A 22,460-nucleotide genomic window follows, 5' to 3' on the forward strand; every position below is an offset into this window, starting at 1 on the left:
CCAAAAAGTACAAGAAAAGGGATCATTAGCCCATTTCTGCCTGCTCCCCATAGGCAGGGCTACAGTAAAAGAATCAGAGCCAACTCCAAGGTGGAGGTTTGTCAGGGAAGGTTGGAGAACAGCTGGTCAGGGTTTGGGAGGAGATTCTGGGAGGAGTTGGTGGTGTAGCTGAGACAAGCCCTAGGAATTTCAGTGAAGGAGTGAGGCGTCTTGTTGGGATCATGTACTGTTCCTAGTGTGATAGGTTAGCCAGCCCTTTGCTCATGAACCGGGGAGCGTAATGTTGAGGGCAGCCCCATCCAGTTCTACAGTGGGAAATGCTGAGGTGCCCTTCCTTGGAACTGTGTGAACAGCCCCCCAGTCTGGCTAAGCCTCCAGGAAGCTGTCCTACACCCCCATTTCCCAGAAGTGAAAGGAACAAGGGAGACACCACAGTTAGAAGCATAGAAACAGAAACTTTATTCTCTTCAATGCTCATAGCGAGTTCCTTACACAATCAAGGAAATGATTTCTCTTCCCAAGCAGTGGCTCTCATCAAAAGAAAAGCCACGGTGCTCAGCTCAAGTTCCCCACTCCAGCCCCAGACTCCTGACCGCTGGTTCCTGGAGCCTGCCTGACCTCTTCTCCCTATGTTCCACCTTCCCAGTGCTGTAGGCCAGGGGGTGTGTGAGTGTGTGTCGTGCAATCCTGCTCAGGCTGGAATCGGCATCCCCCTAACCAAGGGGGAGGCTAGGAATGCCCCAGCATCCATCCAGGAGCCTCGAGGGATGGGAGGGTGCCCCCATGCTCCATAACCTGGAGGTGCCAGAGCTGGGGCTGTGGATGGGCCTGCTCTCACCACTGGTGCCACTGGTCTCTGCCACATTTCAACTCTCACCTCCAGGACCTGCTCCAGCACCTCCAAAGGCAGGTGCCTCCCTCCCTGGGGGTGGGGTGGAGCAGAGGCAGAGGAAGGTCATTTCCTTCCCAACAGCCCCCCAGAACAGCCCCGAGTCAGGGAACTGCCAGAGGGCAAAGCCCTTAGATGCAAAGAAAGAAAATCAAAACTGTGAAGAAAGAACCAGAGACATGGAGGTAGAGCCTGGGAGGGCTCGGTGTTGGCTGGGGATGTGGGGGAAGGGGAAGGCAGAAGCAAAGCAGTGTGGATGGCCTCAGCAGATAGCCCAAGGGCAGCAGGAGGCTCGGCTCAGGGATTCCTCAGTCATGGGCATCCAAGATGTCTAAATATTTGGTTTCAATAATTCGGGGCATAAACAGGTACCTGGTGGGGAGGAAGCGAGTTAGTTCGGAGGGCTCAGGCCCGGCCCCTCCTCCCCCCTCCGACACCCCCGCCCCAGACCCAGGCGCACCGGATGGGGATCATGGCAAACATGATGAGGGGGAAGATCATCTTCATGTAGGGCAGGGGCGACATGCCGAAGGCGCACAGCAGCAGCAGCTGGAGGACCTGCAGCCCCGTGAAGTAGTGGATCTTCCTCTGTGGCACCCGGCGAATGTAGTGGGTGGGGGGATACGCCGTCTGTGCGGGAGGGAGGGAGGCACCGGGGCTGACGCTGCCGCCCGGCCCCGCCTGCCTCCCTCCTCGGGCTCCCTGAACCTCAAAGGTAGGGGACCCCATGGGGGCCGGGCCCTACCTGCTCCTTGAGAAGAAGGACGATCCGCTCGCAGAGCTGGCTGCCGTCCAGGGAGGTGAACGCGACGTACAGGAACAGTCCATAAAGAACTGGCTTGGGGATGCTCTGCAACGGGATAGGGAAGAGCAGCAGCGAGAGCCCCACCAAGACGTTGGCTCCCAGGGCCGTCAGGCGCGTCTCCCTCACGCTCACTATCCTGCATGGGCAGCCACAGGGCCAAACGTGGATCTCCTGAGACCCAGCCCCGTCTCCCCTCCCCCCTCCCAGTCTCCGACGCCGCCCGGGGCACTCACGTCTCATAAATGTGGCCGAACTCCACGCGCTCCTCCACGTAGGCGAGGGCCCGCACGTGCAGGGGGGAGTGGGGGTAGGTCGCGTAGATCCAGGGGAGGCCAAACAGAGAGAGGCCCATATTGATGATGGCGATGAGCAGCAGGTCCCAGTGGTACGCCGTGCCCTTCACCAGTCTAGGCACATGCACACACGGGTAACAGCCGTTAGCACAGGGGCAGCCCGAACGCCCCTTTCCCAAAAAGGCAGAGTGGCTCTAGGGACACGGAGGGCTGCTGGGCAGGGGGTAAGGGGGGAGAGGGCTCCCCAGGGGCCAACGAGGGGGAAGCGGGGCGGGGCCGGGGCGCCCGGGGAGCGGAGGAGACACCTGTTCTGTGGATTATTGACCAAGAGAGCCACCAAGTTCTGTTCAATGAAGAAGAGCAAGGACAGGAGGAAGCCCAGGCCCATGGCGCTGCCCACAGCTGCCCAGGACAGGGTCTGGATTTGTGCCAGCTCAAACAGGGTCTCATCGGGGTTATAGTTGAACTGCGACACTAGGATGGGATGGGTGGAGAAAGGGAGGGAGTGAGCGGCGAGGCCCGAAGCCCCCGGGAGAGCCGAGCCCCGCCCCGCCCCGGCCCGCGCGCGCCCGCCCCGAGCGCACTCACTGTGAATATCGGAGAAGAGGTAGTGGTGAATGAGGGAGAAGGTGAGCACCGCGATGGGCAGGGCACAATCGGACAGGACCTCCCGCACGCAGTAGTGAAGGTAGGGGCTGGGAGAGCGGCGGAAGGGGGACACGAAGTTAGCCCCGGCCCGGGTGCCCCCCCCCCCCCCCCCCCCCCCCCCCCCCCCTCGGGCCCCACACCGGCTCACCTCTTCTTGAACTGGTAGAGCGTGTGGCCCAGCCAAACAGTGCCCAGCATGAGCAGCAGGCTCAGGAACGCGGCTTCGGGCTCGGGCTTGGCGTGCTTGGACTCCAAGCGTTGGAATATGGAGCTGGAGGTGTTGAGCAGGACGCTGGCATTGAGGCCCAAGTCTGTCAGCGAGTTACTATGCCCACCCAAGGCGTTTTCCTGATAGAAATAGTTTTTCTTGAAGACTGCAGGGGGCAGACACACACGAACATACGGATGTGAAGTGTCCCTCCGCCACAGCCGCAGACCCCTCAGGCCCAGAGAGGGCTGGCCTGGCCCGGCCACTCAGCCGCCCCAGGAGCCCTTCTAGGCCGGCCTAGGCTCAAAGAGGCCACCTTTCTCTGCGGGCGCCCCTCCGTCCTTTCACCTCCTGACCCCCGGGGAGAACCCCCGCCCTTCCCCCACACGGCAGCCACCAAGTAGAAAAAAGGCCCCCTGAGAATGGGACTCTTCTGATGGCTGTGCACCAGGGAAGGCCTCTCCCACTCTCTTCCCCTGGCCTTCAGCCCCTGCCCTCTGCTCCCCACCTTTCCCATTTCCACTCAGTAATCTTGGCTACACGTGTGTGGCGCCCCCAGGCTAGCTCAGCAGACACACACAGACACCAGATGCTTGGGGAGGGCTTCCTGCAGAACGCAAACAACAGGAAACTCCAGGGGCATCATCGCAGGTGTACATGGCAGGAGGAAGAGCTGATCTGTAGGCTACTGGCGGGGCTAGACCCCTGGATCCACTTCCCTTCTGGACCCTCGTAGGGAGGGAGGGAGGGCTGGAAGTGCTGGTCAGGGTGCCCCATTCCAGTCATCGCCACCAGACCTACCCTCCAGAGCCTCTTCTGTCAGGTCTTGTCCCCACCTCCAACTGCACCCTAAAAATGGGACTTCTCTTTCTCCCCACCCTTCCCCTAAGTTAGCACATAGGGCAGCTCAAACATCCCTTTCTCAAGAAAGGGAAAGTGGCTTCCTTGGGACATGGAGGGCAAAGGTGAGAGAGGAAGCTGGACAGTCAGGGAGGGAGCTCCCCAGGGGAAGGCAGAGGGCTATTAGAAGGCAACGGAAAGAACTGGGACAAGAGCAGGTGGGTTGGGGACTGCCAGATCCTGGGAGTTACAGGTTTATCGCCTTTGAGTAGGAATTGCTTCTAGCACACATTCAAGCTGCCCATGAAGAGCTCACTTTAATCATGGGGAACTTGACCACCTCCTGAGGCAGTCCATTCTGCTTTTAGATCCTTCTGCCAGTAGGAAGTTTCTTTTCCATATACTGAAGCAAAATCAACTTCCTTTCAGCTCCCCACCACTGCTACTTCTGCCCTCTGGGGTCAAGCAGAACAAGTCTAATTTTTCTTTCATATTACAATCCTTTGAATATTTGAAGACATCTTTTTTTCCCCCCTTCAGACTAAGGACCCTCAATTCTTTCAACTGAGCCTCATTATGCAGTCTCCAGGCCCCTCACTGGTGCTAGGCACCTTTTTCTGGACCTATTCAAACCTGCCATGACTTTCCTAAAGTGTGGAATCTAGAACTAATGGCAACAATCCAAATGTGGCCAAAAAGAACCAAGTACAGTGGGACCACCAGCTTCCTTGTTGTGGTCCCTTTTCATGTAAACTTTTCTATCCATCTTGTCACACTATTATCCCATATGAAACTTATGGTCCACTAAAGACCCCAGGCCTCTTTCTCATAATCCTTTGTCAAGGTACAAGTCATCACCCCATACTTGTACGACTGATTTTTTAAAATCCAAAACTGAACTTTCCATTCTTCCTCAATTTGAGCCTTCAAGATCACTGAATTAAACACATCATTCCAGCCTATTGAGGTGATTTTAGATCCTTATTCCATTACACAAGACATAAACCAGCCCTGTTTCCTATGATTTACAACTTTGCTAAGTCTGACATCTCTGCTATTATCTAGGTCACTGATAAAAATATTGAGCAAAAACAGCTCTGGGGATGGAGGTGGGCAACTCGGGATACCCGAGTGGACCTTTATCCGTTCATCACTCAGATCCCTCCATCTTGTCCACAAAGACATCATCAGAGATTTTGTTATTTTTTTTGCTGAGATCCAGAAAATACCCTATTATTGCCGATAGCCCTATACTGGTTTACTTTAATAATCTTGTTCCTGAAAGTCTCTTACAAGTGACCATGCTTAGGCCCTTTTGTTCCCAGCTTCCCTGCATGCTTACAAATCATCCTTTTAATAATCCATTTTGAAACGTGGCCAACATGCCCCTCAAGCTGTCTTCTTGGATGGCCATCAAGTTCACTAGCCTGTAGTCTGAAGAATGAATCTTCTCCTTTTTCAAAATCAGGACATTTACCTAGCTCTCAAGTTTTCTTCTCAGAGATCATCAACAGTGGCTCAAAAGTCATAACTATCATTTCTTTCAGTATTTCAAAAGTGGTTTGCAGAGGAGTCTAATAAGTTGAATTCAATGAAGGCAGAAAGAGACTCTCTTCCCATCCCATTCACTAATATTAGATTTCAACTGCCAGTTATTCATTTTTGTCCTATTCTTTCCAGTCTACAGACTAGAAGAAACAGAAGAAATCTGTCAAGTAGTTTTGCTTTTTCTCTTTTCCATCTCATTGTTTCCCTGTTCTATTTGTCTCTAACATAGGTTAAAAAAAAACAACTCTTTTGTAGGGAGGGTGGGAAGGCCTTAACACTCATTACTCACCCGTTTGTTTTGTTTTGTTTTTCCAACTTTTAGCATTACTAATGTTATTCTCATTGGTTCCCATCCCTTTTTGTATCGAGCCTGGGTTACTTGTTCCAGTTCCATTAGATGTACTTCTTTTTTTAAAACCTGAGCTCATCAGAGAGCTATCTGTTACAGCCATATCAGTCTTTTTAGATCACTCAGCTTAGTTTCCCTTAGCTGTATCCTTTGTGTTTGCATCTTTAGAATTTTGATCTTAAGAATCTCAACTTCCTTTTTTGATACTCAAACAAATGGATTCTAGCCAGGAGTGGGCCGGTAAATATTTAAAAACTGGCTCCCTGAAGAAAAAATTTGTACTTACAACACTTTAAACTTAGTTTGTCTTATTAGCATTTTCCCCCTCACTTTCTTAAGTTTAGAGACAATCAACAAAATAATAAACCAAGCCCTGAATTGTGGCATTTGTTGACTTCCAAGGCTCACACTGAACATTTCACAAGCAGCTCTAGAGGGCCAATTTGAGATGGCTTCAGGATGCTCTTGATTCTACCTATCTTTTTCCTTAACCTCTTAAAATCTATTCTCCAGAAGTGATGGTACAGCATGGGTGCTTGGCATTTATCCTCTTATCTATCATAATCATAGCTCAAATTTCTACAGTTGTTAAAAGGTTTTAAATTCTTTTTCTTCAGGATGGCCCCAAGAATTAGATGGTGAAGGCAATATTGGGCTTATTTTTAAAAAACTGTTACCTTCCATCTTAGAATCAATACTGTGTATTGGTTCTGAGGCAAAAGAGTGGTAAGGGTAGGCAATGGGGGTCAAGCGACTTGCTCAGAGCCACACAGTGAAGAAGTGTCTGAGGCCCAGATATGATTCTAGGACCTCCTGTCTCTAGGCCTGGCTCTCAATCCACTGAGCCACCAAGTAGGCTGCCCCCAATTAGGCCCATTTTTACTGGAAAAAATACTGAAGATGTGACTTTGCCAGGGTCATACAATAAAGGTTGAAGTGAAGAGTCAAATCCACATGTCTTAATCTAAATCCATAGGTCTCATCACTAAAGCATGCTGCCTTTCACTTCTTATCTTCTCTGAGGTGGTGGGATTGCTGCCTCCTAAAGTCTGTCACCTTTACTTCTCTTTCTAATCCTCCTCATTGGTCAGAACCAAGTCTAAAAAAGCAGATCCTTCTCACTGCTTTTTTAAGAAATTAAACTGTGAACAGGGAATGTCAAAAGCTTATCCATTGCTTTATTCTTAGCAGACACAAATGATACAGATAAAGGAAACAAAACTGAGGGATCTAATGAGACTGATATGGCTGCAGTAATCTGATGAGCTCAGATTTTAAAAAGAAAAGTCTGTTCAGCTCAGTGGAGAGAGAGCCAGGCCTGGAGATGGGAAGTCCTGGGTTCCAATCTGGCCTCAGAATCTTCCTAGATGTGTGTCCCTGTGCAAGTCACTTAACATTCATTGTTTAGCCCTTGTCACTCTTCTGCTTTGAAACCAATACACAGTATTGATTCTAAGATGGAAGGTGAGGGTTTAAAAAAAAGTATAGCCAAAAGTAACCCAGGATCAATACAAAGAGGAATGGAGACCTAGGAGAATAATATTAGTGATACTAAATGTTTTTAGTATAGATGGATATAGAAACACACACAAAACATATATAAGCACATATGAATCTTTTTTACCCAGCCTGGTCTTACTATTTATAATGCCTTCCCTAGTGCCATCTTTGCCTGGCTTCCAGACCCAGTTCACGTCCTGGCCCCTTGTGAAACCTTCCCTGCCCACTTGAGTGTGCCCTTCTCCCACTCCTCTAAATGGCAGGCACTCCAGGTGAATGCTCAGCTCTTCTCTGGCTGCTTTCTGTCCGTGGGGCTTGCCCTCTACAGACAGTGAAGGTCTGTGTCTGCTGCTTCTCCAGCTGCCTAGCAGGATGCCCCAAATGGTAGAGGTCAGGGAGAAAGAAAAGTGAGGCTGGGAGGATGGGGAGAAGGAGCATGACCTCAGGACTTACTTTTGACCATGCTCTTGATAGCATCCAGCACAAATGTGATGGAAATGAAGAGGGCGATGGTTTCCTCTATCGATCTAGGAGCAAGAACATCCATCCTGAGCACCAGACCGCTTTTCCCATCATTTCCATGTCACAAACAAGCCTGCCTCTGCCAGGAGTTTTCTAGGACTGACCAAAATCATGAGAGCTGACACTGAGATGATGCCGGATGTCTGGCAAAATGTCTCCCACATCTTGTCTCCCCTGGGGCTCACAGCATCCCTATGGCATCAGTGCTCTGGGCATGCTAACTACATTTGACAGATGAGGAAACTGAGGTTGGGGACCTTTTAAGTGACTTGACCATGTTCACTTGGTGGAGGAGAAAGGATCTGAAGCCAGGCTCTGCCACCTTCTCTCTCCTCCACAGAAGAATAATGCTCTTTATTCTCACTTCTACTGATGCCAGGGTGGAAGGGGGAAAGGGAGGGCACAGAAGTCAGCTCCTTTGGAACAGGAGGCAGAACATGCTTGCCACACTGGCCCCTGAGCTTCAGTGAGGTTATAGACATAGGCTATCACTGCTGCCCTTCACTGGCTTAGTCTGGGGTCCCTTAATGCTGGGCCCCTCTGAGACTCCTTAGAAGTGCTAGGGCCAGAAGAGACACTAATCCCAGAGGGGTTTTCTCCCCCAGTGACCCTGACCACCCCACTGATCCTCCTCCAGACCAGAGGCCTGGATTCTAAGCCTGATTCCGCCTTTCCTAGAAGGGTAGGAACTCCCTTGTGAAGAGGGAGGGGATGGTCACCTCTTGGGGGGTCAGTTGAGGACAGTAGAAGATGGGGAAGGGTCTGGGGGATGGGGACAGCACTACCTCTTGAAAAGCTTCATAATAAGGCTCAAGTTGAAGATGGCATAGATCACCAGGAAGAAACTGTTCCATAGCCCAGTCCAGGCATAGAAGGCACTGAAGTCCAGCTTGTAATCTTCACAAATGCGACTGATCACTGAGGAAGGAATGACCAAAAGGGCAGAGATGGGATGCCATGGCAAGTCAGGCCTGCAGGAGATGGAGAAAGGGACCGCCTGCCCAGTGGGAACTCCTGTCACTGAGAAGAGCTTTCCCCCAACTCCCTGCCCAACCTAGCCATGAGACTCTTTGCAAAGGAGGAAGCTTGAGACTAGCTCTGGGGAAAGGGATGGAAAAACCCACATTCAGGGTCTTTTGTTCGTGTCCTACAGCCAAAGGACCTCCTCTCCAATCCATAGGCCCCGGGAGGAGAGCATGATCTAGCCTGGGAGGAGGCTGGGTAGGGCTCACTGACCATGTATGTAGAGGGCCAACGGCGCTGTGGTAAGCACCACCACCAAAGGCTGTCCCGAGAACAGTGCATACACCAGGCTGCCAATGCTCTGACCAGCAATTGTTTTCTGCACATCTGGAAGGACAGACAACAAGCAAGCCTTAGACAGCCAGGGGCCCTCTGGAAGGGTAGGGAAGAGGGTGAGCTGGGGCCTCGGGATATCTCACAGTGATGCCATCAGATTTTTGGGAGGGATTATTTCCCACTTATTCGAGTTCTGGCTGTGGCCGAGGCACGAAGGCCGTAGGAGAAGCCTGGATATTCTCTAGGTAAGGACCCGAGCCCATGTACTCCACAGAAAGAGGTCTGTGGAGTCCTTCCTTCTGAATTCCAACTCACCAATAGCTCCCTTTGTGTTCTCGTCATTGAGGGAACCAAAGGCAATGCTCGGCAGGAGGCAGGCAAAGTATAAAAAGATCATGGTGGTGAGGTACTTCCCCAAAGCCTTGTTGCTTCCTATCACACCTGGTGGGGGGAAGAGGTCAAAGGTCAGATCCTCTCCAGCCTGGGAAGACTGTAGCTAAAGGGGGCACCCCTGTCCTCGACCACAGATGTCGTGCCCAAGCAATAACATAATAAAGAAGACGATAATGGTGACGTCTGACATTTATACAGAAATTTAAGAGTTACAAAGTGAGTTACATATGCTCTTCCATTTGCTCCTTACAATCACCCTGTGAGGTCGATTGTACCCTATTTTACAAGTGAGGAGAATGAGGTTCAAAGAGCCTTGGTTCTTTTGCCCACAGTCGCATCCTTGGGGTCAGAGGCAGGATTTGAACCCGAGGCTCCCTGGACTAAATTTTATCACCAAAGTCTCCCTGGGACAGGTGAGAGCAGCTCCGCTCCCAGGACACTCCTACCCCTACCCGGCGCACACTTACCATCTGTGAAGTCCAGCGTATATACAGGAAACCTCCTGGCGATGTCCTCCATGATTCCCTTCCCCAGTTTGAGGAACTGATGACACTGACGGGAGGTTAGAGGGGTACAAGTGGGTTCAGAGGGGGCCCCGGCACCAAGCGCCCCCTCTCAGGCTAAGGCCCCCTCCCTGCTCACATGTAAAATAATGTGGTCGTGGTCCCCGCGGGCATCGCTCTGTTGGATGTGCAAGGACTGCAGCTTGAGAACGCTGAGCTTGTGCCTCTGCTGCACCAGGGCCTCCTTGAACTCCTCCTTGGTGCGCGTCTCCAGCAGCCGAAGACGGAACGTCATGTCCGAGAATATGGTCGCAAACGTCCGTCCCACCTCGATGGCCGTCTTCGTGCTTTTCTGGGGTGCCAGGACAGGTCAGGGGGGCACGGACAGCCGCCCCCCCGCCCCCCCCCCCCCCCGGCAGAGCAAGCTCGGCCAAGGTCACTCACCATCTTGAGCGGAGCCATTATGAGGATCACGAAGCGCACCTCGCAGGAGTTCTCGCCCCAGTTCTGGGGACGCACCAGGCGGCTGATACACACGTGGCGCCGCTGCAGCGACTTGATGGTACATCTGGGTCAGGGGAAAGACAGGAGAACCATGACCCACTGGGCCCCCACGGCGGGCCTGGAGAGGAGGCTGGGGTCGCGGGTGGTACTCACATGACGCAAAGCCAGGACTGCTGGTACCGTATCCCGGTGACGGTGGCTGTCACTCCCTGGATTATATCTGTGAGGAGGTGAACTACAGAGAGCAGGCCAGCGTCAAGGGGACAGAAGCAGGCCCCAGGCCCCATTCCCTCCCTCCCTGTCCTTCCCAGCCCCAAGGGGGGCCCTGAAACCTCTGGGGAAGGGGAGCCAAGGGGGTAATCACCGGTTCCCTGTCGAGGAGCTCCCGAATCAGTGAAAAGGGTTGCTGTGACTTGGTCGAAATCAAAGCTAGGTTCGGCATTGTTTGGGTCTCGGGAAAGATGCAGAAGCATCTCGTGCAGCACGTCATCCAGGGTGGTTGCCGTCTCGTTCAGAATGATGGTGGACCGTGCCAGGAAGCCATCCACGTCACGGCGTGCCCGGACCTCCTCCTCAAAGTTCTTTAATTGCAGATACTGGGGATCGGTTCAACCCAGCAGGCAATGGGACACGTGGAAAGAAAGAAAAGGAGACAATCAGATAGACACGCACACCTGGGGTCCCAGGCACTTGTGCAAATTTACCTGTGGAAACCCAAAGGTGATGAGAAAAAACACAACTTTTCCTCCCTTTGCCAAAATCCAACTCAAAACATCCCTCTTCTCTGAGACATCTCAACTTAATGGTGCCTGTCGTGCTCAACTCCAGACCCCCAAACACAAGAACTCTGTCTCTTCTTTTCTCTACTTGGCCTAATACCCACTCGCCTCAAACAGACCAGGGGAATTATGGAAGTGGGGATGGCCCTCCTGAGGTGGGGATAACTTAGTGGGGGGCTGTGACACCCCCACATGTCCCACTCCCCTGAGGTGGGTGGACACTGGTACAGCTCACCTTTCTGGAGGTATGAAGGAGAACACAGCCAGATGTAGCATTTTCTGGGAGAGACGAGGAGGAAGTTTGTCTAGGTCCCAAGCTGAGCTCATCCCCCAGCCTGGACCTGCCATCCCCACCCAGAACCCCTCTGTTCATACCAGTCAAATGAGCCTGCATGTCAAGATTGAAGTTGACAAAAAAACGGATACTCTCCCCAGACACAATGGAAGAATTGACCATGTCAAAAGCTTCTTCCGTCGTTCCCTCGGCACCATCTTCCGTGTCACAATTGAGGTAGTCTGGGTGGATGGAAGCAGTAACAGATATGTGACATACCAAAATGGGCAGGTGGCCCCTGAGGATGGGCCATGGAGACAGGTAACCCCCTCACCCCCACCCCTGGCCCAGAAGAGTAGAGACAGACAAGCACAGTCAGGTGGCTAGAGCTTTGGTGGGTGTATGCACTAGGAAGTCTGGGCATGAGGATTAGCCCCTAGAGCCAAGGTGGCCTCTGTGTGTGTGTGTGTGTGTGTGTGTGTGTGTGTGTACTCTCCATTCTAGACCCCCCCCCCCAAAGAGCAAAGATTTCAGTGACTGAGGGAGACAGGACCTTGGGCACAGAGACAAGGATGGAGCCAGGGAGTCAGAGATGGAGAAATAAATGAAAGATGAAATGAATTGGGGAGAACCCCCAAGGAGGGGGAGAGAAGGCATCCAGAGCAGCAGGAAGGACCATGAAGAGGAGATGTGTGTTCTATTCACCCTGCCAGTGAAACAAGAGGCTATCCTGACTCAGACTCTCTCCTTGGCAAAGAGGGGTAGGGGAGGGAGAGGGAGAGAAAGGTGCTCATCTCCTCTTTTGTGAAGTGAGGGGCTTTACCTAGAAGGGGTTGAAAGGTGCTCCCAATAGTCAGTTAGGGAGAGAGAACCTGTCCCAACCTCTGACACAGAGGGATCAAGGGACATTGAAGAGACTGGAGGGTCAGGAGTATGACCCATCCTGGGGGACTGACCAAGGGCCTCCCACCAGTTCCCATTCTGACATTGCTATCAAGGACTCCTTCCACCCTATATAAGAGCCTGGAATTAAGGAAATGTTCCTGGGGTGCTCCTCTTGTCCTCCCCTAATCTGGCCCATTTGGAGAAAGATTATTTTCCCAGAATCTTCACCTCCCACACACCGCTTCTTCCTCCTTGGTTCTTACTTTTTTTTCCTCCTCTACTGAAGAGGTGAGTGTGGGGAAAACTGATGAAAAGTGAGAGAGGGGGAACCACTCCTGAGGAGAGACTGGTGGGCTCTGGCAGTTCCTTAAGGGTCATGAATTAACCTCCCTAATATATTGTTAGGATCATATCAGCCCCTCTTTATGGCCTCTCCATACTTACCCTTTGCCTAACCAATCTCCCATTCAGTCTCCCTGACCTGATATTTGAGGACTCTCCAACTGGTCTCCAACTCGGCCTACAGATGATTTCCCTTAGCTGTCCTGCCTTTACTCACATTGCCCTTCCCTGGTACCATACCCTACTGTACCCATTCTTCAGGGCCAGTTCAAGGTCCCCTTCCTCTGGGAAGCATTTCCTGATCCTTCCAGAACTGAGTGATCTCTGTCTTAGAGTAGGTGTTTCCAATGCACTCAACCTCCCTTATGTTCTTATATTCTACCAGGGATATTGGCATCATATATTCTAGCACTAGGCTATAAGTATTCTGTTCTCTCTTCCTCCTAATTCTGAGTCCTGCCCCTAGTGAGATAGCGAGTCCTCCTCCAATGGTGGGTCCATCTCCTTTCTCCTTCCAGATTACAAATTCCCCCCTCTCTCTTCCCAAGTACAACATGAACTGCAGGAAGACTTGGGAGAATGTGGAATTGCCCTAAACTGAAGGAGAAACTACAATAAATGTATTTTTCCCTCCCGTATTGGCCCTCCCTCACTGCTCCCCCCTCCATTCATTCACTGATGTGGTGGGGGAATGATTCACACTGACTCATTTCCCCACTCACCCAACTATAATTCCTCTCCACATTCTGACTACCATGGATGCTTCTCTCCCTAGGCTCAGGTTCTACAAGGGAATTACCATTTGGAGCCTATCCTTGGGATCTGAGGGATCTATGAATCTATCTCCTCACCAGGGCACTTGCCCCAGTGACCTCTGGGGTCTCTGATTTGCTATCCCCAATCATATAAATCTCACTCCTTCCTCAAACTGTTTTTCCCGTTTTCTTTGCTTTCATGGAAAATTTTCTCCACGGGATTTTTCTTTTGCCCTCAGTCTTCTCCTAGGAAGTCCTCAACTCTCCCTGTCCCTAGATCCCAGGACCCAGAGAAAAGGTGGGTCTTTACATTGTTCTCAAAATACCATGCTTTTTTCCCCCTTAAGCTGACATCTATAATTAGAAGAGACCTCAGAAGTAATCTTTGTTTAATCATAACTTCTCCTGCCTTCTCCCATGAGTCTAGCCCTAACTCAGTTTCCCTAGACACTCCAACCCATACCCTTATTCCCATCATCAGTACTACTGAAAACCCAGATACCCCTTTGACATCAATTCTTTACCCTTCTTGGCTCTAAGCCTTCATCTCTCCCCAGGTCAGTCACATGTGACATGATCAAACCCTGGAAGATACTATGACCTGGCTTAGTTTAATACTAGACAATGGAAAGACTCCCAGACCGCCAGACTCACTGCCTGATTAGGTATCCAATGAAGTGGCTGATGAGTGGGCTGCCTGAATGCTGGGCCTCCTGCCTGATGGGCTGGCTTGTGGACTCTCAGACTGAAAGACCACATAACTGGTAGAGTCCTTCACTGATGAACTGTATGACAGATGAGCTGGTTCACTAAAGGACCAGGCAGGGCCAGCTGACTGATGATGGCTTATCAGACTGACAGGCCAACCCACAGGCAGATTCAATGGCTCGAAGACCCCTAACTGATAGACTTCTTGACAGGTTGACCCATCTGATTAATGAAATTCCTGGAAGATTGTCTATCTCCCCTTCTAAGGGCATGGAGTCCCTTTGAAAAGGATCACGAATTGCAGAGGCCTCTTCCGTGTCTAGGAGGGAACTAGAGATACCAGTAGAGGAGAGTTAAGTCTGGGTAACTGGGTTTCTAGTCTTTGTCCGTTTCTCTCTAGTCTTTGTCAGTCTAGTCTTTGTCTAGTCTTTGTCCTGGGAGGTCTGTCTAGAAGAAGACCAAGATCTAGAGGATAAGTGGATAATGGCAGACTAGATTTCCTGAACAACACTGAGCCCAGCTTAGTGTGCTGCTAAGTAAAATGGTACATAGAAATGCTGGACCTGGAGGCAGCAAGATGAGTTCAAATCCAGCCTCAGATACTTCCTAGCTGTGGGACCCTGGGTGAATCACCTAACCTCAGTTTGTTCGTCTCCTCAACTATAAAATGGAGATAATATTAGCACCTACCTTGCAGGCTTGTAGAGAGGATCAAATGAGGTAATATTTTATAAAGCACTTGGCACATAGTAGGTGGCATAGAAATGCTTATTCCCTTTCCTTCTACAACTATTTAAGGAGAAGAAAAAGACCCATGTGTCCAAGGAAGATGCATAGTTCTGGCCATCAGGAAAGCTAGTGAAGATCAGGGGAAAGTAGAACCAGAGGACTGCCTCATCTCCTCAGGGGCTAGTGAGACTCATTTCTGATGACAATCAGTTAGGGGGAGCAGCTGGGTAGCTCAGTGGATTGAGAGCCAGGCCTAGAGAAGGGAGGTCCTGGGTTCAAATCTGGCCTCAGACACTTCCCAGATGTGTGTCCCTGGGTAAGTCCCTTAACCCCCATTGCCTAGCCCTTACCACTCTTCTGCCTTGGAGCCAATACACAGTATTCCAAGATGGAAGGTAAAGGTTTTATGAGAGAGAGAGAGAGAGAGAGAGAGAGAGAGAGAGAGAGAGAGAGACACTCAGGGTCCCCTTTGCCACTTAGTTGGTATCTCCTCTCCCATGTGCTTACCTTTTGTGGAGGTACAGAATCTATAGATACTATCTGCATACCCAGGACAGCACAGCAAAGACAGTAACACAAAGATGCTGGGAATGGCACAAGCCCATCTCTTCCACCCCAACCCCCAGGCCAGAGCAAGGACCAGCAAAACCTAGAGTCTCAAAAAAGGAAACAGCAACAGTGCCTAATGACAGAGAGACAGCAAGGCAGGCAGAGAAAGACAGAGAGACAGAAGGGCACAAATGGACAAAGAAAGACAGGCAGCCAAGCATAGGCAGATACCAAAAGACAGAGGTGGAGAGAGGAGACAGACAGGCAGGCCAGATGAGAGACAGGAAGACAGGCTGAAAGACAGCAAGAGAAGTAGAGGCAGGGAAATAGGCACAGAAAGACAGAGAAGCAGAGAGGTTGAGACAGAAAGGCCAGCAGAGCCTCAGCCTATCAGATAGGTAGGAAAGAGTGGTGAGGCAAACAGGCAAAAAGACCATGGCAGGTGGGCAGACAGATAGGCAGCCAGACAAGCAGACAAGCAGGCTCTCAGGTAAAGCAGAAGAGTTGAGACAGATTGATAAGCAGGCAGGCAGGCAAAGTGTTCCTTGGTCTTACCAGATTCTTCACGGAAGAATCCTTTCTGAGACATAGTTGCAAGTAGGCTTTCTACAAAGAAAAGAGAAAGAAGATGAACCAGAAATCTGAGATACAGTCTGGTCCCAGCTGATCCCAGTTGGGAGATGCCATGCAAGGCCTCCAGGCGGCTCTTTTCTCAGCCCTGTTTCCCAGCCTGTGGGACCTTAGAGACACCTCAGTCAGGAAGAGCACTCACTCCATCCTTGGGTGAGACCAGGATTAAGGGACATGTCCTGCTTCTCCCAGAGAGAATGGGGTATGCTCACCTAGCTGAAGGGCACCTCTAGTTTTATTCTCGAAGGGTTCAAAAACCAAGGGCTTTACTCCAGAGACAGGGCAGTATAACTGTGACCAGATGAGGTGCTAACCACGAGTCCTGGAGGCCTGGAAGAGAAAGAATTCGAAGTCATTCAGACCAGGTTAGGTATGAGCAAAGGCTGTCCCCGGGATACAATGGCGAGGAGGAGGCCCTTTCTTGGGCAGTATTCTCCTCCAGATGGGGGCGTGTCTCTTCCTTGGCTTTTGGATAAGTCTTCTCCCTCCACCACTCCCTTCTCTCCTCCCTCTCCCTCCTCCCTCCCCCCCCCCAACTCCACCCCTTAAAATTGGGCTCTCTGAGGCACAGAGATGGAGAAGGAAAATTTCTCCTTCCCTTTTTCTCTGGGTTGGGGTGGAAGTGGGACTGGGCAAACATATTCAAGTCTTCGGGGCTCTGCTGTCTCTGGGAGTATGCGAGGTCACATTCTCTGGATGTCTCTTTCCCAGAGTTAATGGCAATTCTCAGAAGAAGAAGGGGGGGGCGTACATTCTCCTGAATAAGCAAAGGCCATAGGGGGAGGGTGCTACAGCCCCCATTTCTACCCTTCCTTCTACCAGAATTCAGTGAACTTGATGGGAGGGGGAGGGTGAAAACATCAGAGAGCAATAATCAGTGTCTTGCACCTTTGCTCGAACACACATACCATTACTCCAAAAAGCAAGCATTTGTACACTCACAGTGTTGTCTTTTTACAGAGCCAGGCACACACTTTCCCTCAAGAATGGGCTTGCGTCTTTATGGATTTTCCAAGGATTTCAACATGTTTTTGAGGCATTGAAGACTTGTCTGTATGTAGTAGTATTTCTGGGATTATCATCTTCCTTTTGTTCTCCTCATTTAGGGGAAGGGGGAGGGGATGACTTAGGAAATTAGTGATTGGGAAAAATCTGATTTCAAAGGCTCTTTTTCCACCTGGGAGTGTCCAAGACCTTTCACAGTGAGCTGGGGGTCTGAGAAGCCCTGAGAAAAACCCAACAAGCATGCTGAAGGGAAGAGGAAAGAGTAGCACCTAAATGATCCATTGTTTGAAGGGTGAAAATAAGGCTTGGCCTAGGAAAATGGGAGTGGGAAAGGTAAAGTTGAGTTTGGGTGGGTGGGAGGCAGGACAAACTACCCACCAAATAGAGGTGGGGACCAAGCGGAAAAGAAAGGACTGAATGGCCTCTTCTAGTGTGCCTGAGTTTTTTCGGTATTGTTGGGCATAGCAGACAAGAACTGGGCACTGAAGATGTGACAGAGCAGCAGGTTGGTCTGACCCTGAGCAACCTAGGCAGACTGGGAGGGAAGGGACAGCATTGAGGCAGAAAGTATGTCCTTCCCTTTACTCAATCACCCAACATGAGGCAAAAACCCTAAGCAAACAAAAATGAGGTAATGGGGAAACGAAAAGCAAGCCCTACCTCAGAATTAGTTCTCAGTACTAATTCCCCACACAAATTTATAGACCTTCTTATTCCCTATATTTCTGTGCCCAACATATTTCTGCCAAACATAAACACTCCCAGAATTAACTGCCCCAGCCGCTGCCAGTTCTAGCCCCATCTCCATGTCTGTTCTGGTCCTAGCCCTTAACCCTGTCTTCACTACCATATGATCATAGGCTACAGGGAAAGAAAAGTCCCTGGAGGTGATCTTGTTCATTTTACAGAGAAGGAAACTAAGCCCCCAAGAGGTCCCACAACTTACTCAGTCACTCAGATGATAAGTTATAGAGAAGAGATTGGGATTCCACTCCTCTCTTCTTCTGCCCTGCCACATTATCTCCTGTTTTCCTTTACCCCAGTTCTCCAGATCTCTGCTGCCTTGTTCCTCCCTTCATGGTTCTCCAGACCTCTGCCTGCTTATCCATCTGCTCCCTTTGCATTTGCTCTCCAGACTTCTGCTCCTAAATACCTGGCCCCTCACAACCTAGCATCTAGCATCACTGTGGCCAGGATCCATAGCAATCTCTGACTAGGGCTCAGGCCTGCTTCTGGGATGTGTGTGGGGAGTGGGACGCTAACGGTAAGTTTCTGTGCTGCTGTGTGTGTGGGGGGGGGCGCAGAGCCAGGCTGTCTGTGCGCAGGCATGTCGCTGGTGTGTGCGGTAGGTGCACACTGGGACTGGGTAGTTAGGAGGAGGGAAGGCTAGGAATATCGTGAGAACGAGCCGGCGGGTGGGCGGGCGGGGTTCTTGTGCCCATTCCCCTGGGCTCTCTGTGCTGAGGAATCTTCAGGGAGGAGAAGCCAGCATCATCTCCTGCACTCCAATGAAAGTGCCCGGGGCTGAGGTGCCTGGGGCTCCTGGGAAACTGTTCTCTGGGGGAGCGGATGGGGCGATGGGCCAGGAAGGCAACTATGTACTAACACTGCCCAAGGAGGCCACGCTCAGGCCCGCTGGAATATTGCCGCCCAACTTCCTGTGGCCACCTGCCTGCCCCCTCGCCTCCTACTGAAGGCTCAAGTTATTTCAGGTGGGTCATTGGAAGCGGAGGAAAACCACTCGCGGCCACGCTACTTCCCAGCTAGGTGACCAAAGACAACGTCTCCAAACCTCAGTTACCTTCTTGGGAAAACGAGGCGGCTGGATTCGCAAGTTCCCCCCTCCCCCCCCCCCGCCCCGAGCATTTCCAACCCTTCCATCCTTGGTACCCCGGCTGAAAGATGACCACAGGATTCCCTGAAGGCAGTGGCTCGGCTTCTGTCCAAAGAGGACTGTCGAATAACCCCCAAAGGCACCAGGAGTCCCCGGGCCCCGGGCTTGCCATAGGGGAGGGGATGCAAGCGTCCCCTTCGGACTAGGGCTGGGGGGCCGGAAAGCCTCCGAGAATGGCGCTCTGTGTGACGGTGAAGCGGAGAATGCAAGCACGGGTTTCGAGGTGGATGAGAGAAGTGTCCTGGCCGCCTTACCTCGGAATTCTCTTCTCAGTGGGTGGCCTCCCTCTAGCTCAGCAGCAGCAGCACCCCGAGTTCTAGCGTCCTCCGGGCGAGCCCTAAAGGACCTCGATTTCGGTGTCGCCAGTATACCTGGGCTCAGGGTGTGCTGCGGTGTGGGGTGCTGGCACTCCCCGAAGGCGGCAGAGCCAAGACCACACAATGAGGGTGAGGAGCAGCTGGTGGTCGCTTCCTCAACTATCCCCCCGAGATCAGAGCAGGTGGGGCCCGGCCTCCGAATCGGGTGAAGTCGGCCGCTCCTCCCTCGTAGCTGACAGGGACCGCAAGCCGACCCCAGACCCCGGCGACGGGCCGGACACCCTTAGAGCCCGTCCCTCGCCTCGGGAGTCCACTTTTGCCCCAAGCCCTCGTCTGGGAATGAGCATCCCCGGCTCCTAGGGTTCGGGGTGCTTCGCCCCAACTCCCTTCAACCCCCCTCTCCGCCCCTCCCTGCAGCGCTCACCTCACTGTCAGAGATGGAACACTAGCCTAGCAACCGCGGGCCTCCGGCGGCCGAACCAGTCAGCCCATAGCCGGGGCGGCCTGGGGAGCTGGGCAGCGGCGTGCTTTCCTGGGGCGGACCGCTCGGCGGCTCTCCTTCGGCGCCCCGATATCCCACCAGTCTGTCCCGAGCTCCCGGCCGGCCGGCAGAGAAATGGGAGGCGGAGGCGGGAGAGCAACCAGCCCCGCGACACACCCCCAGTCCGCCCGGCCCGCCTGGGGGGGGGGGAGGGGGGAGGCGGGCGTGAGTGCGTGACTGCGTGTGTGTGTCTATGTGTACCTGGGTGTGTACCTGGGTGTGTGTGTGTGTGTGTGCCTGTGTGTCAAACTGCATGTGAGTCTGGGGCTGTGTGTATTGGGAAGGGGAGCGGACACTGCCACAGCCCGGGGTGTCTCTGGGTTGAGCCACAGTGGACGAGGAGGGGGCCCACTCGTGTGTGCGTGAAGAGTGCAGCCCCGCTGCGGCGTGTGTGTTGGGGGCGGGGTGCCCACCCTGCAGTGTGTGTGGTCGCCCTTCGCTCTGAATATACTTGGGGGGGGGGGCAGTTCTCAGTCACATCCACTCTCGGCTGAGTTTGGGTAGGGAAGACAATGACGACACCTAGCCTCCGGGTTTGGGGCTGTTTGTGATGGGCACGCTGGGCTGTGGGGGTTGAGGAGATTTGGACTCAGTGAACAGGGGAAGAACTGGGATTACAAGCATCTCCCCTTTCATCTCAGCAGCTAGCAAATGAGTGCTGGGAAGGGTCTGGTCCCCTTCGGAGAAGGCGCTGGGGCGCTGGCAGGGATCTTGAGGTTTCACTCTTCCTCCTCTTGAGACCAGCGCCCAGGAGGGCAAGCTCCACCTCCCTTTCCCCAGGGATCTCAAGTTTCCTGAAGGCCCATCCCTTCTTCCCATTAAGTGTCTTCCCTTCTAAACTTGGTTCAGAATTGCACTCTTTCTGGGAGTCCCCAGAATTGTTTTTGCATATGCTAAGTAACTGGGTTTAGGGGTACATTGGGGGGAGCTCTGGACATACTTGTACTCACTTTTCTGATGGAAACACAAAACTTAGGACCAGACTTCACTTAAAGAGGAGCTCTGGGTTGGGGCTCTGAGAGGTCCTAGATATGTAGCAGGCACTCCCAATCTTTGGAAGGGCGAGGAGGGAGGGAGAGAGGTCTCTGTCCAACACTCTTACCTTTCTAATGCTCAGTCTCCTCCTTCCTCTTTTCCCTCCTGCCTCTCCTGGGCCACAAACGACCACTACCAAATTCTCTCCCTTCCTTCATTCCACTTCTTCATGAAATTCTATCTCCTCCAAGAAGATTTCCCAGATTAACAGGAAAAGCAGGCACAAGTTCCCAAGAATCCCTCCCTAGTTCAGTAAGTGAATCCCTCTCCCTAAACACCCCCTCTGACACAACGGACCTTTGTGGTCTATGTGTGTGTGAGGACAAGGGTCACCTCTTGTTTTATCTAGCCCCCTTAGCGTTCTGCAAAGGGCCTTGAACACAGCCTATGATAAATAAATGGGTATCTGTGTTTGGGTCCGAGCCTTTGGCTGCGGGCTACAGACTCAGAATTTTAGATCTGAAAGGAAGGCCATAATAAGCTCACTATATATGCTATCTCTATAGCATATATTCTGCCTCTATATCTAATGTAGTAGAAAAGGCACTGGATTAAGAAGCCAAAACACCTCAGTTGTGTTCTGACTCCTACAGTAAGCTTAACTGTATGACCCTAGGAGACACTTAACCTCTCCCAAGTTGCTGCTGATAAGAAAACACTTCTTATGTAGCAATGTAGGTGAATATGACTTAACTGTGTCTATGTCTAAGTCTGCATATATATTTCTGTTTCTCTATCTCAGTTTTTTTTCGGGTGGGTCTAGCTCTCTGAATGTGTCCATGAGTAAGAATCTCCCCAGTTGGTCTCAGTACATCTTTCCTTTGCCTTGTGCCTGAACCAAACAAGCTGTCTTGAAGGTCAGGATGTGATTTGGGGTTGTATTCTGTCCCTCCCCACCCCAAACCCTCCCATGTCAGATCTTCCTTCCCCTACTTTCTCTGGCTCTTAGGGGCAGAGTTAGGTTGGCTCTTGAGACAGAATGAAGTGGAAATTGCTCTCTCTTGGATGCAAGGTGGATGGGAGCTTCCTAGGTGATCCCAGAGGAAAAGCTGGCCAGTTTCCCTCCAGTTCTGAAGAAGGGATGGCTTGACATATACTCAAATGCTCACCAAAATCATATAGTCCTTTTATCCCTGTTTAACTATCTGTCAATCTCTTCTTTCTGTCCATCCATGCAGCCACCAAACTCCAATGATTCCGATTTATCTTATAAATCCACTTTGCCCATATATCTCATTTAACCATCGATTTCCCTTTCCCTCCATTACCAATTCATCTCACCATTGACTCTCTCCATTCATTCATCCCTCTTTTTCTCCATCACCATCCATTCCTACATTTCTCAATCTGCCTATATTTCCCTACCTCCCTCTCTGCATCACCAGATTATCTAAACATTTCTATCTGTAACACTCTCAATCAGCTTTATCATCTCAGTCCATCCATCTCTCCTTACATTCCCAGGGATTTATCCATCTATGTATTTCTCTATACATACATTACTAGTGAATCCATGGCTTCTTTTTCTTCCTCATTTCCATCTTACTGTCCATTCTAATCCATTTGCTGACCCATCTATCCATTCATCTGCAAATCTCTTTTCTCACCACTGACTGCTGAACAAGGTTTTCACTTAAAAACAGAAGAGCTAATGAAGAGGACAGAGAACTAGGAGGAAGCTTTAAAAGAGCTTTGTTATTCTCCCAAAACAAATGT

At 51.4% G+C, this 22,460-nt stretch overlaps 1 protein-coding gene across 1 annotated transcript; it reads right to left on the reverse strand.

Annotated features, from left to right (window-relative positions):
- Positions 1–435: 435 nt before the first annotated feature.
- SLC4A11 (solute carrier family 4 member 11) lies at positions 436–15,911 on the reverse strand. Its single transcript, XM_044681797.1, has 19 exons — positions 15,878–15,911; positions 11,456–11,596; positions 11,316–11,359; positions 10,666–10,897; positions 10,455–10,536; positions 10,242–10,365; positions 9,937–10,149; positions 9,762–9,846; positions 9,217–9,342; positions 8,839–8,952; positions 8,388–8,520; positions 7,534–7,607; positions 2,784–3,009; positions 2,576–2,682; positions 2,293–2,461; positions 1,928–2,101; positions 1,635–1,830; positions 1,350–1,519; positions 436–1,261 (listed from the first exon to the last, which is right to left on the reverse strand). The coding sequence occupies exons 1-19, from the start codon at positions 15,909–15,911 to the stop codon at positions 1,198–1,200; spliced, it is 2,508 nt and encodes an 835-aa protein (XP_044537732.1). The 3' UTR covers positions 436–1,197.
- Positions 15,912–22,460: the final 6,549 nt, after the last annotated feature.

Source organism: Gracilinanus agilis, chromosome 6 (genome assembly GCF_016433145.1).
Source record: "Gracilinanus agilis isolate LMUSP501 chromosome 6, AgileGrace, whole genome shotgun sequence".
In the NCBI taxonomy this organism is placed as follows: Eukaryota; Metazoa; Chordata; class Mammalia; order Didelphimorphia; family Didelphidae; genus Gracilinanus; species Gracilinanus agilis.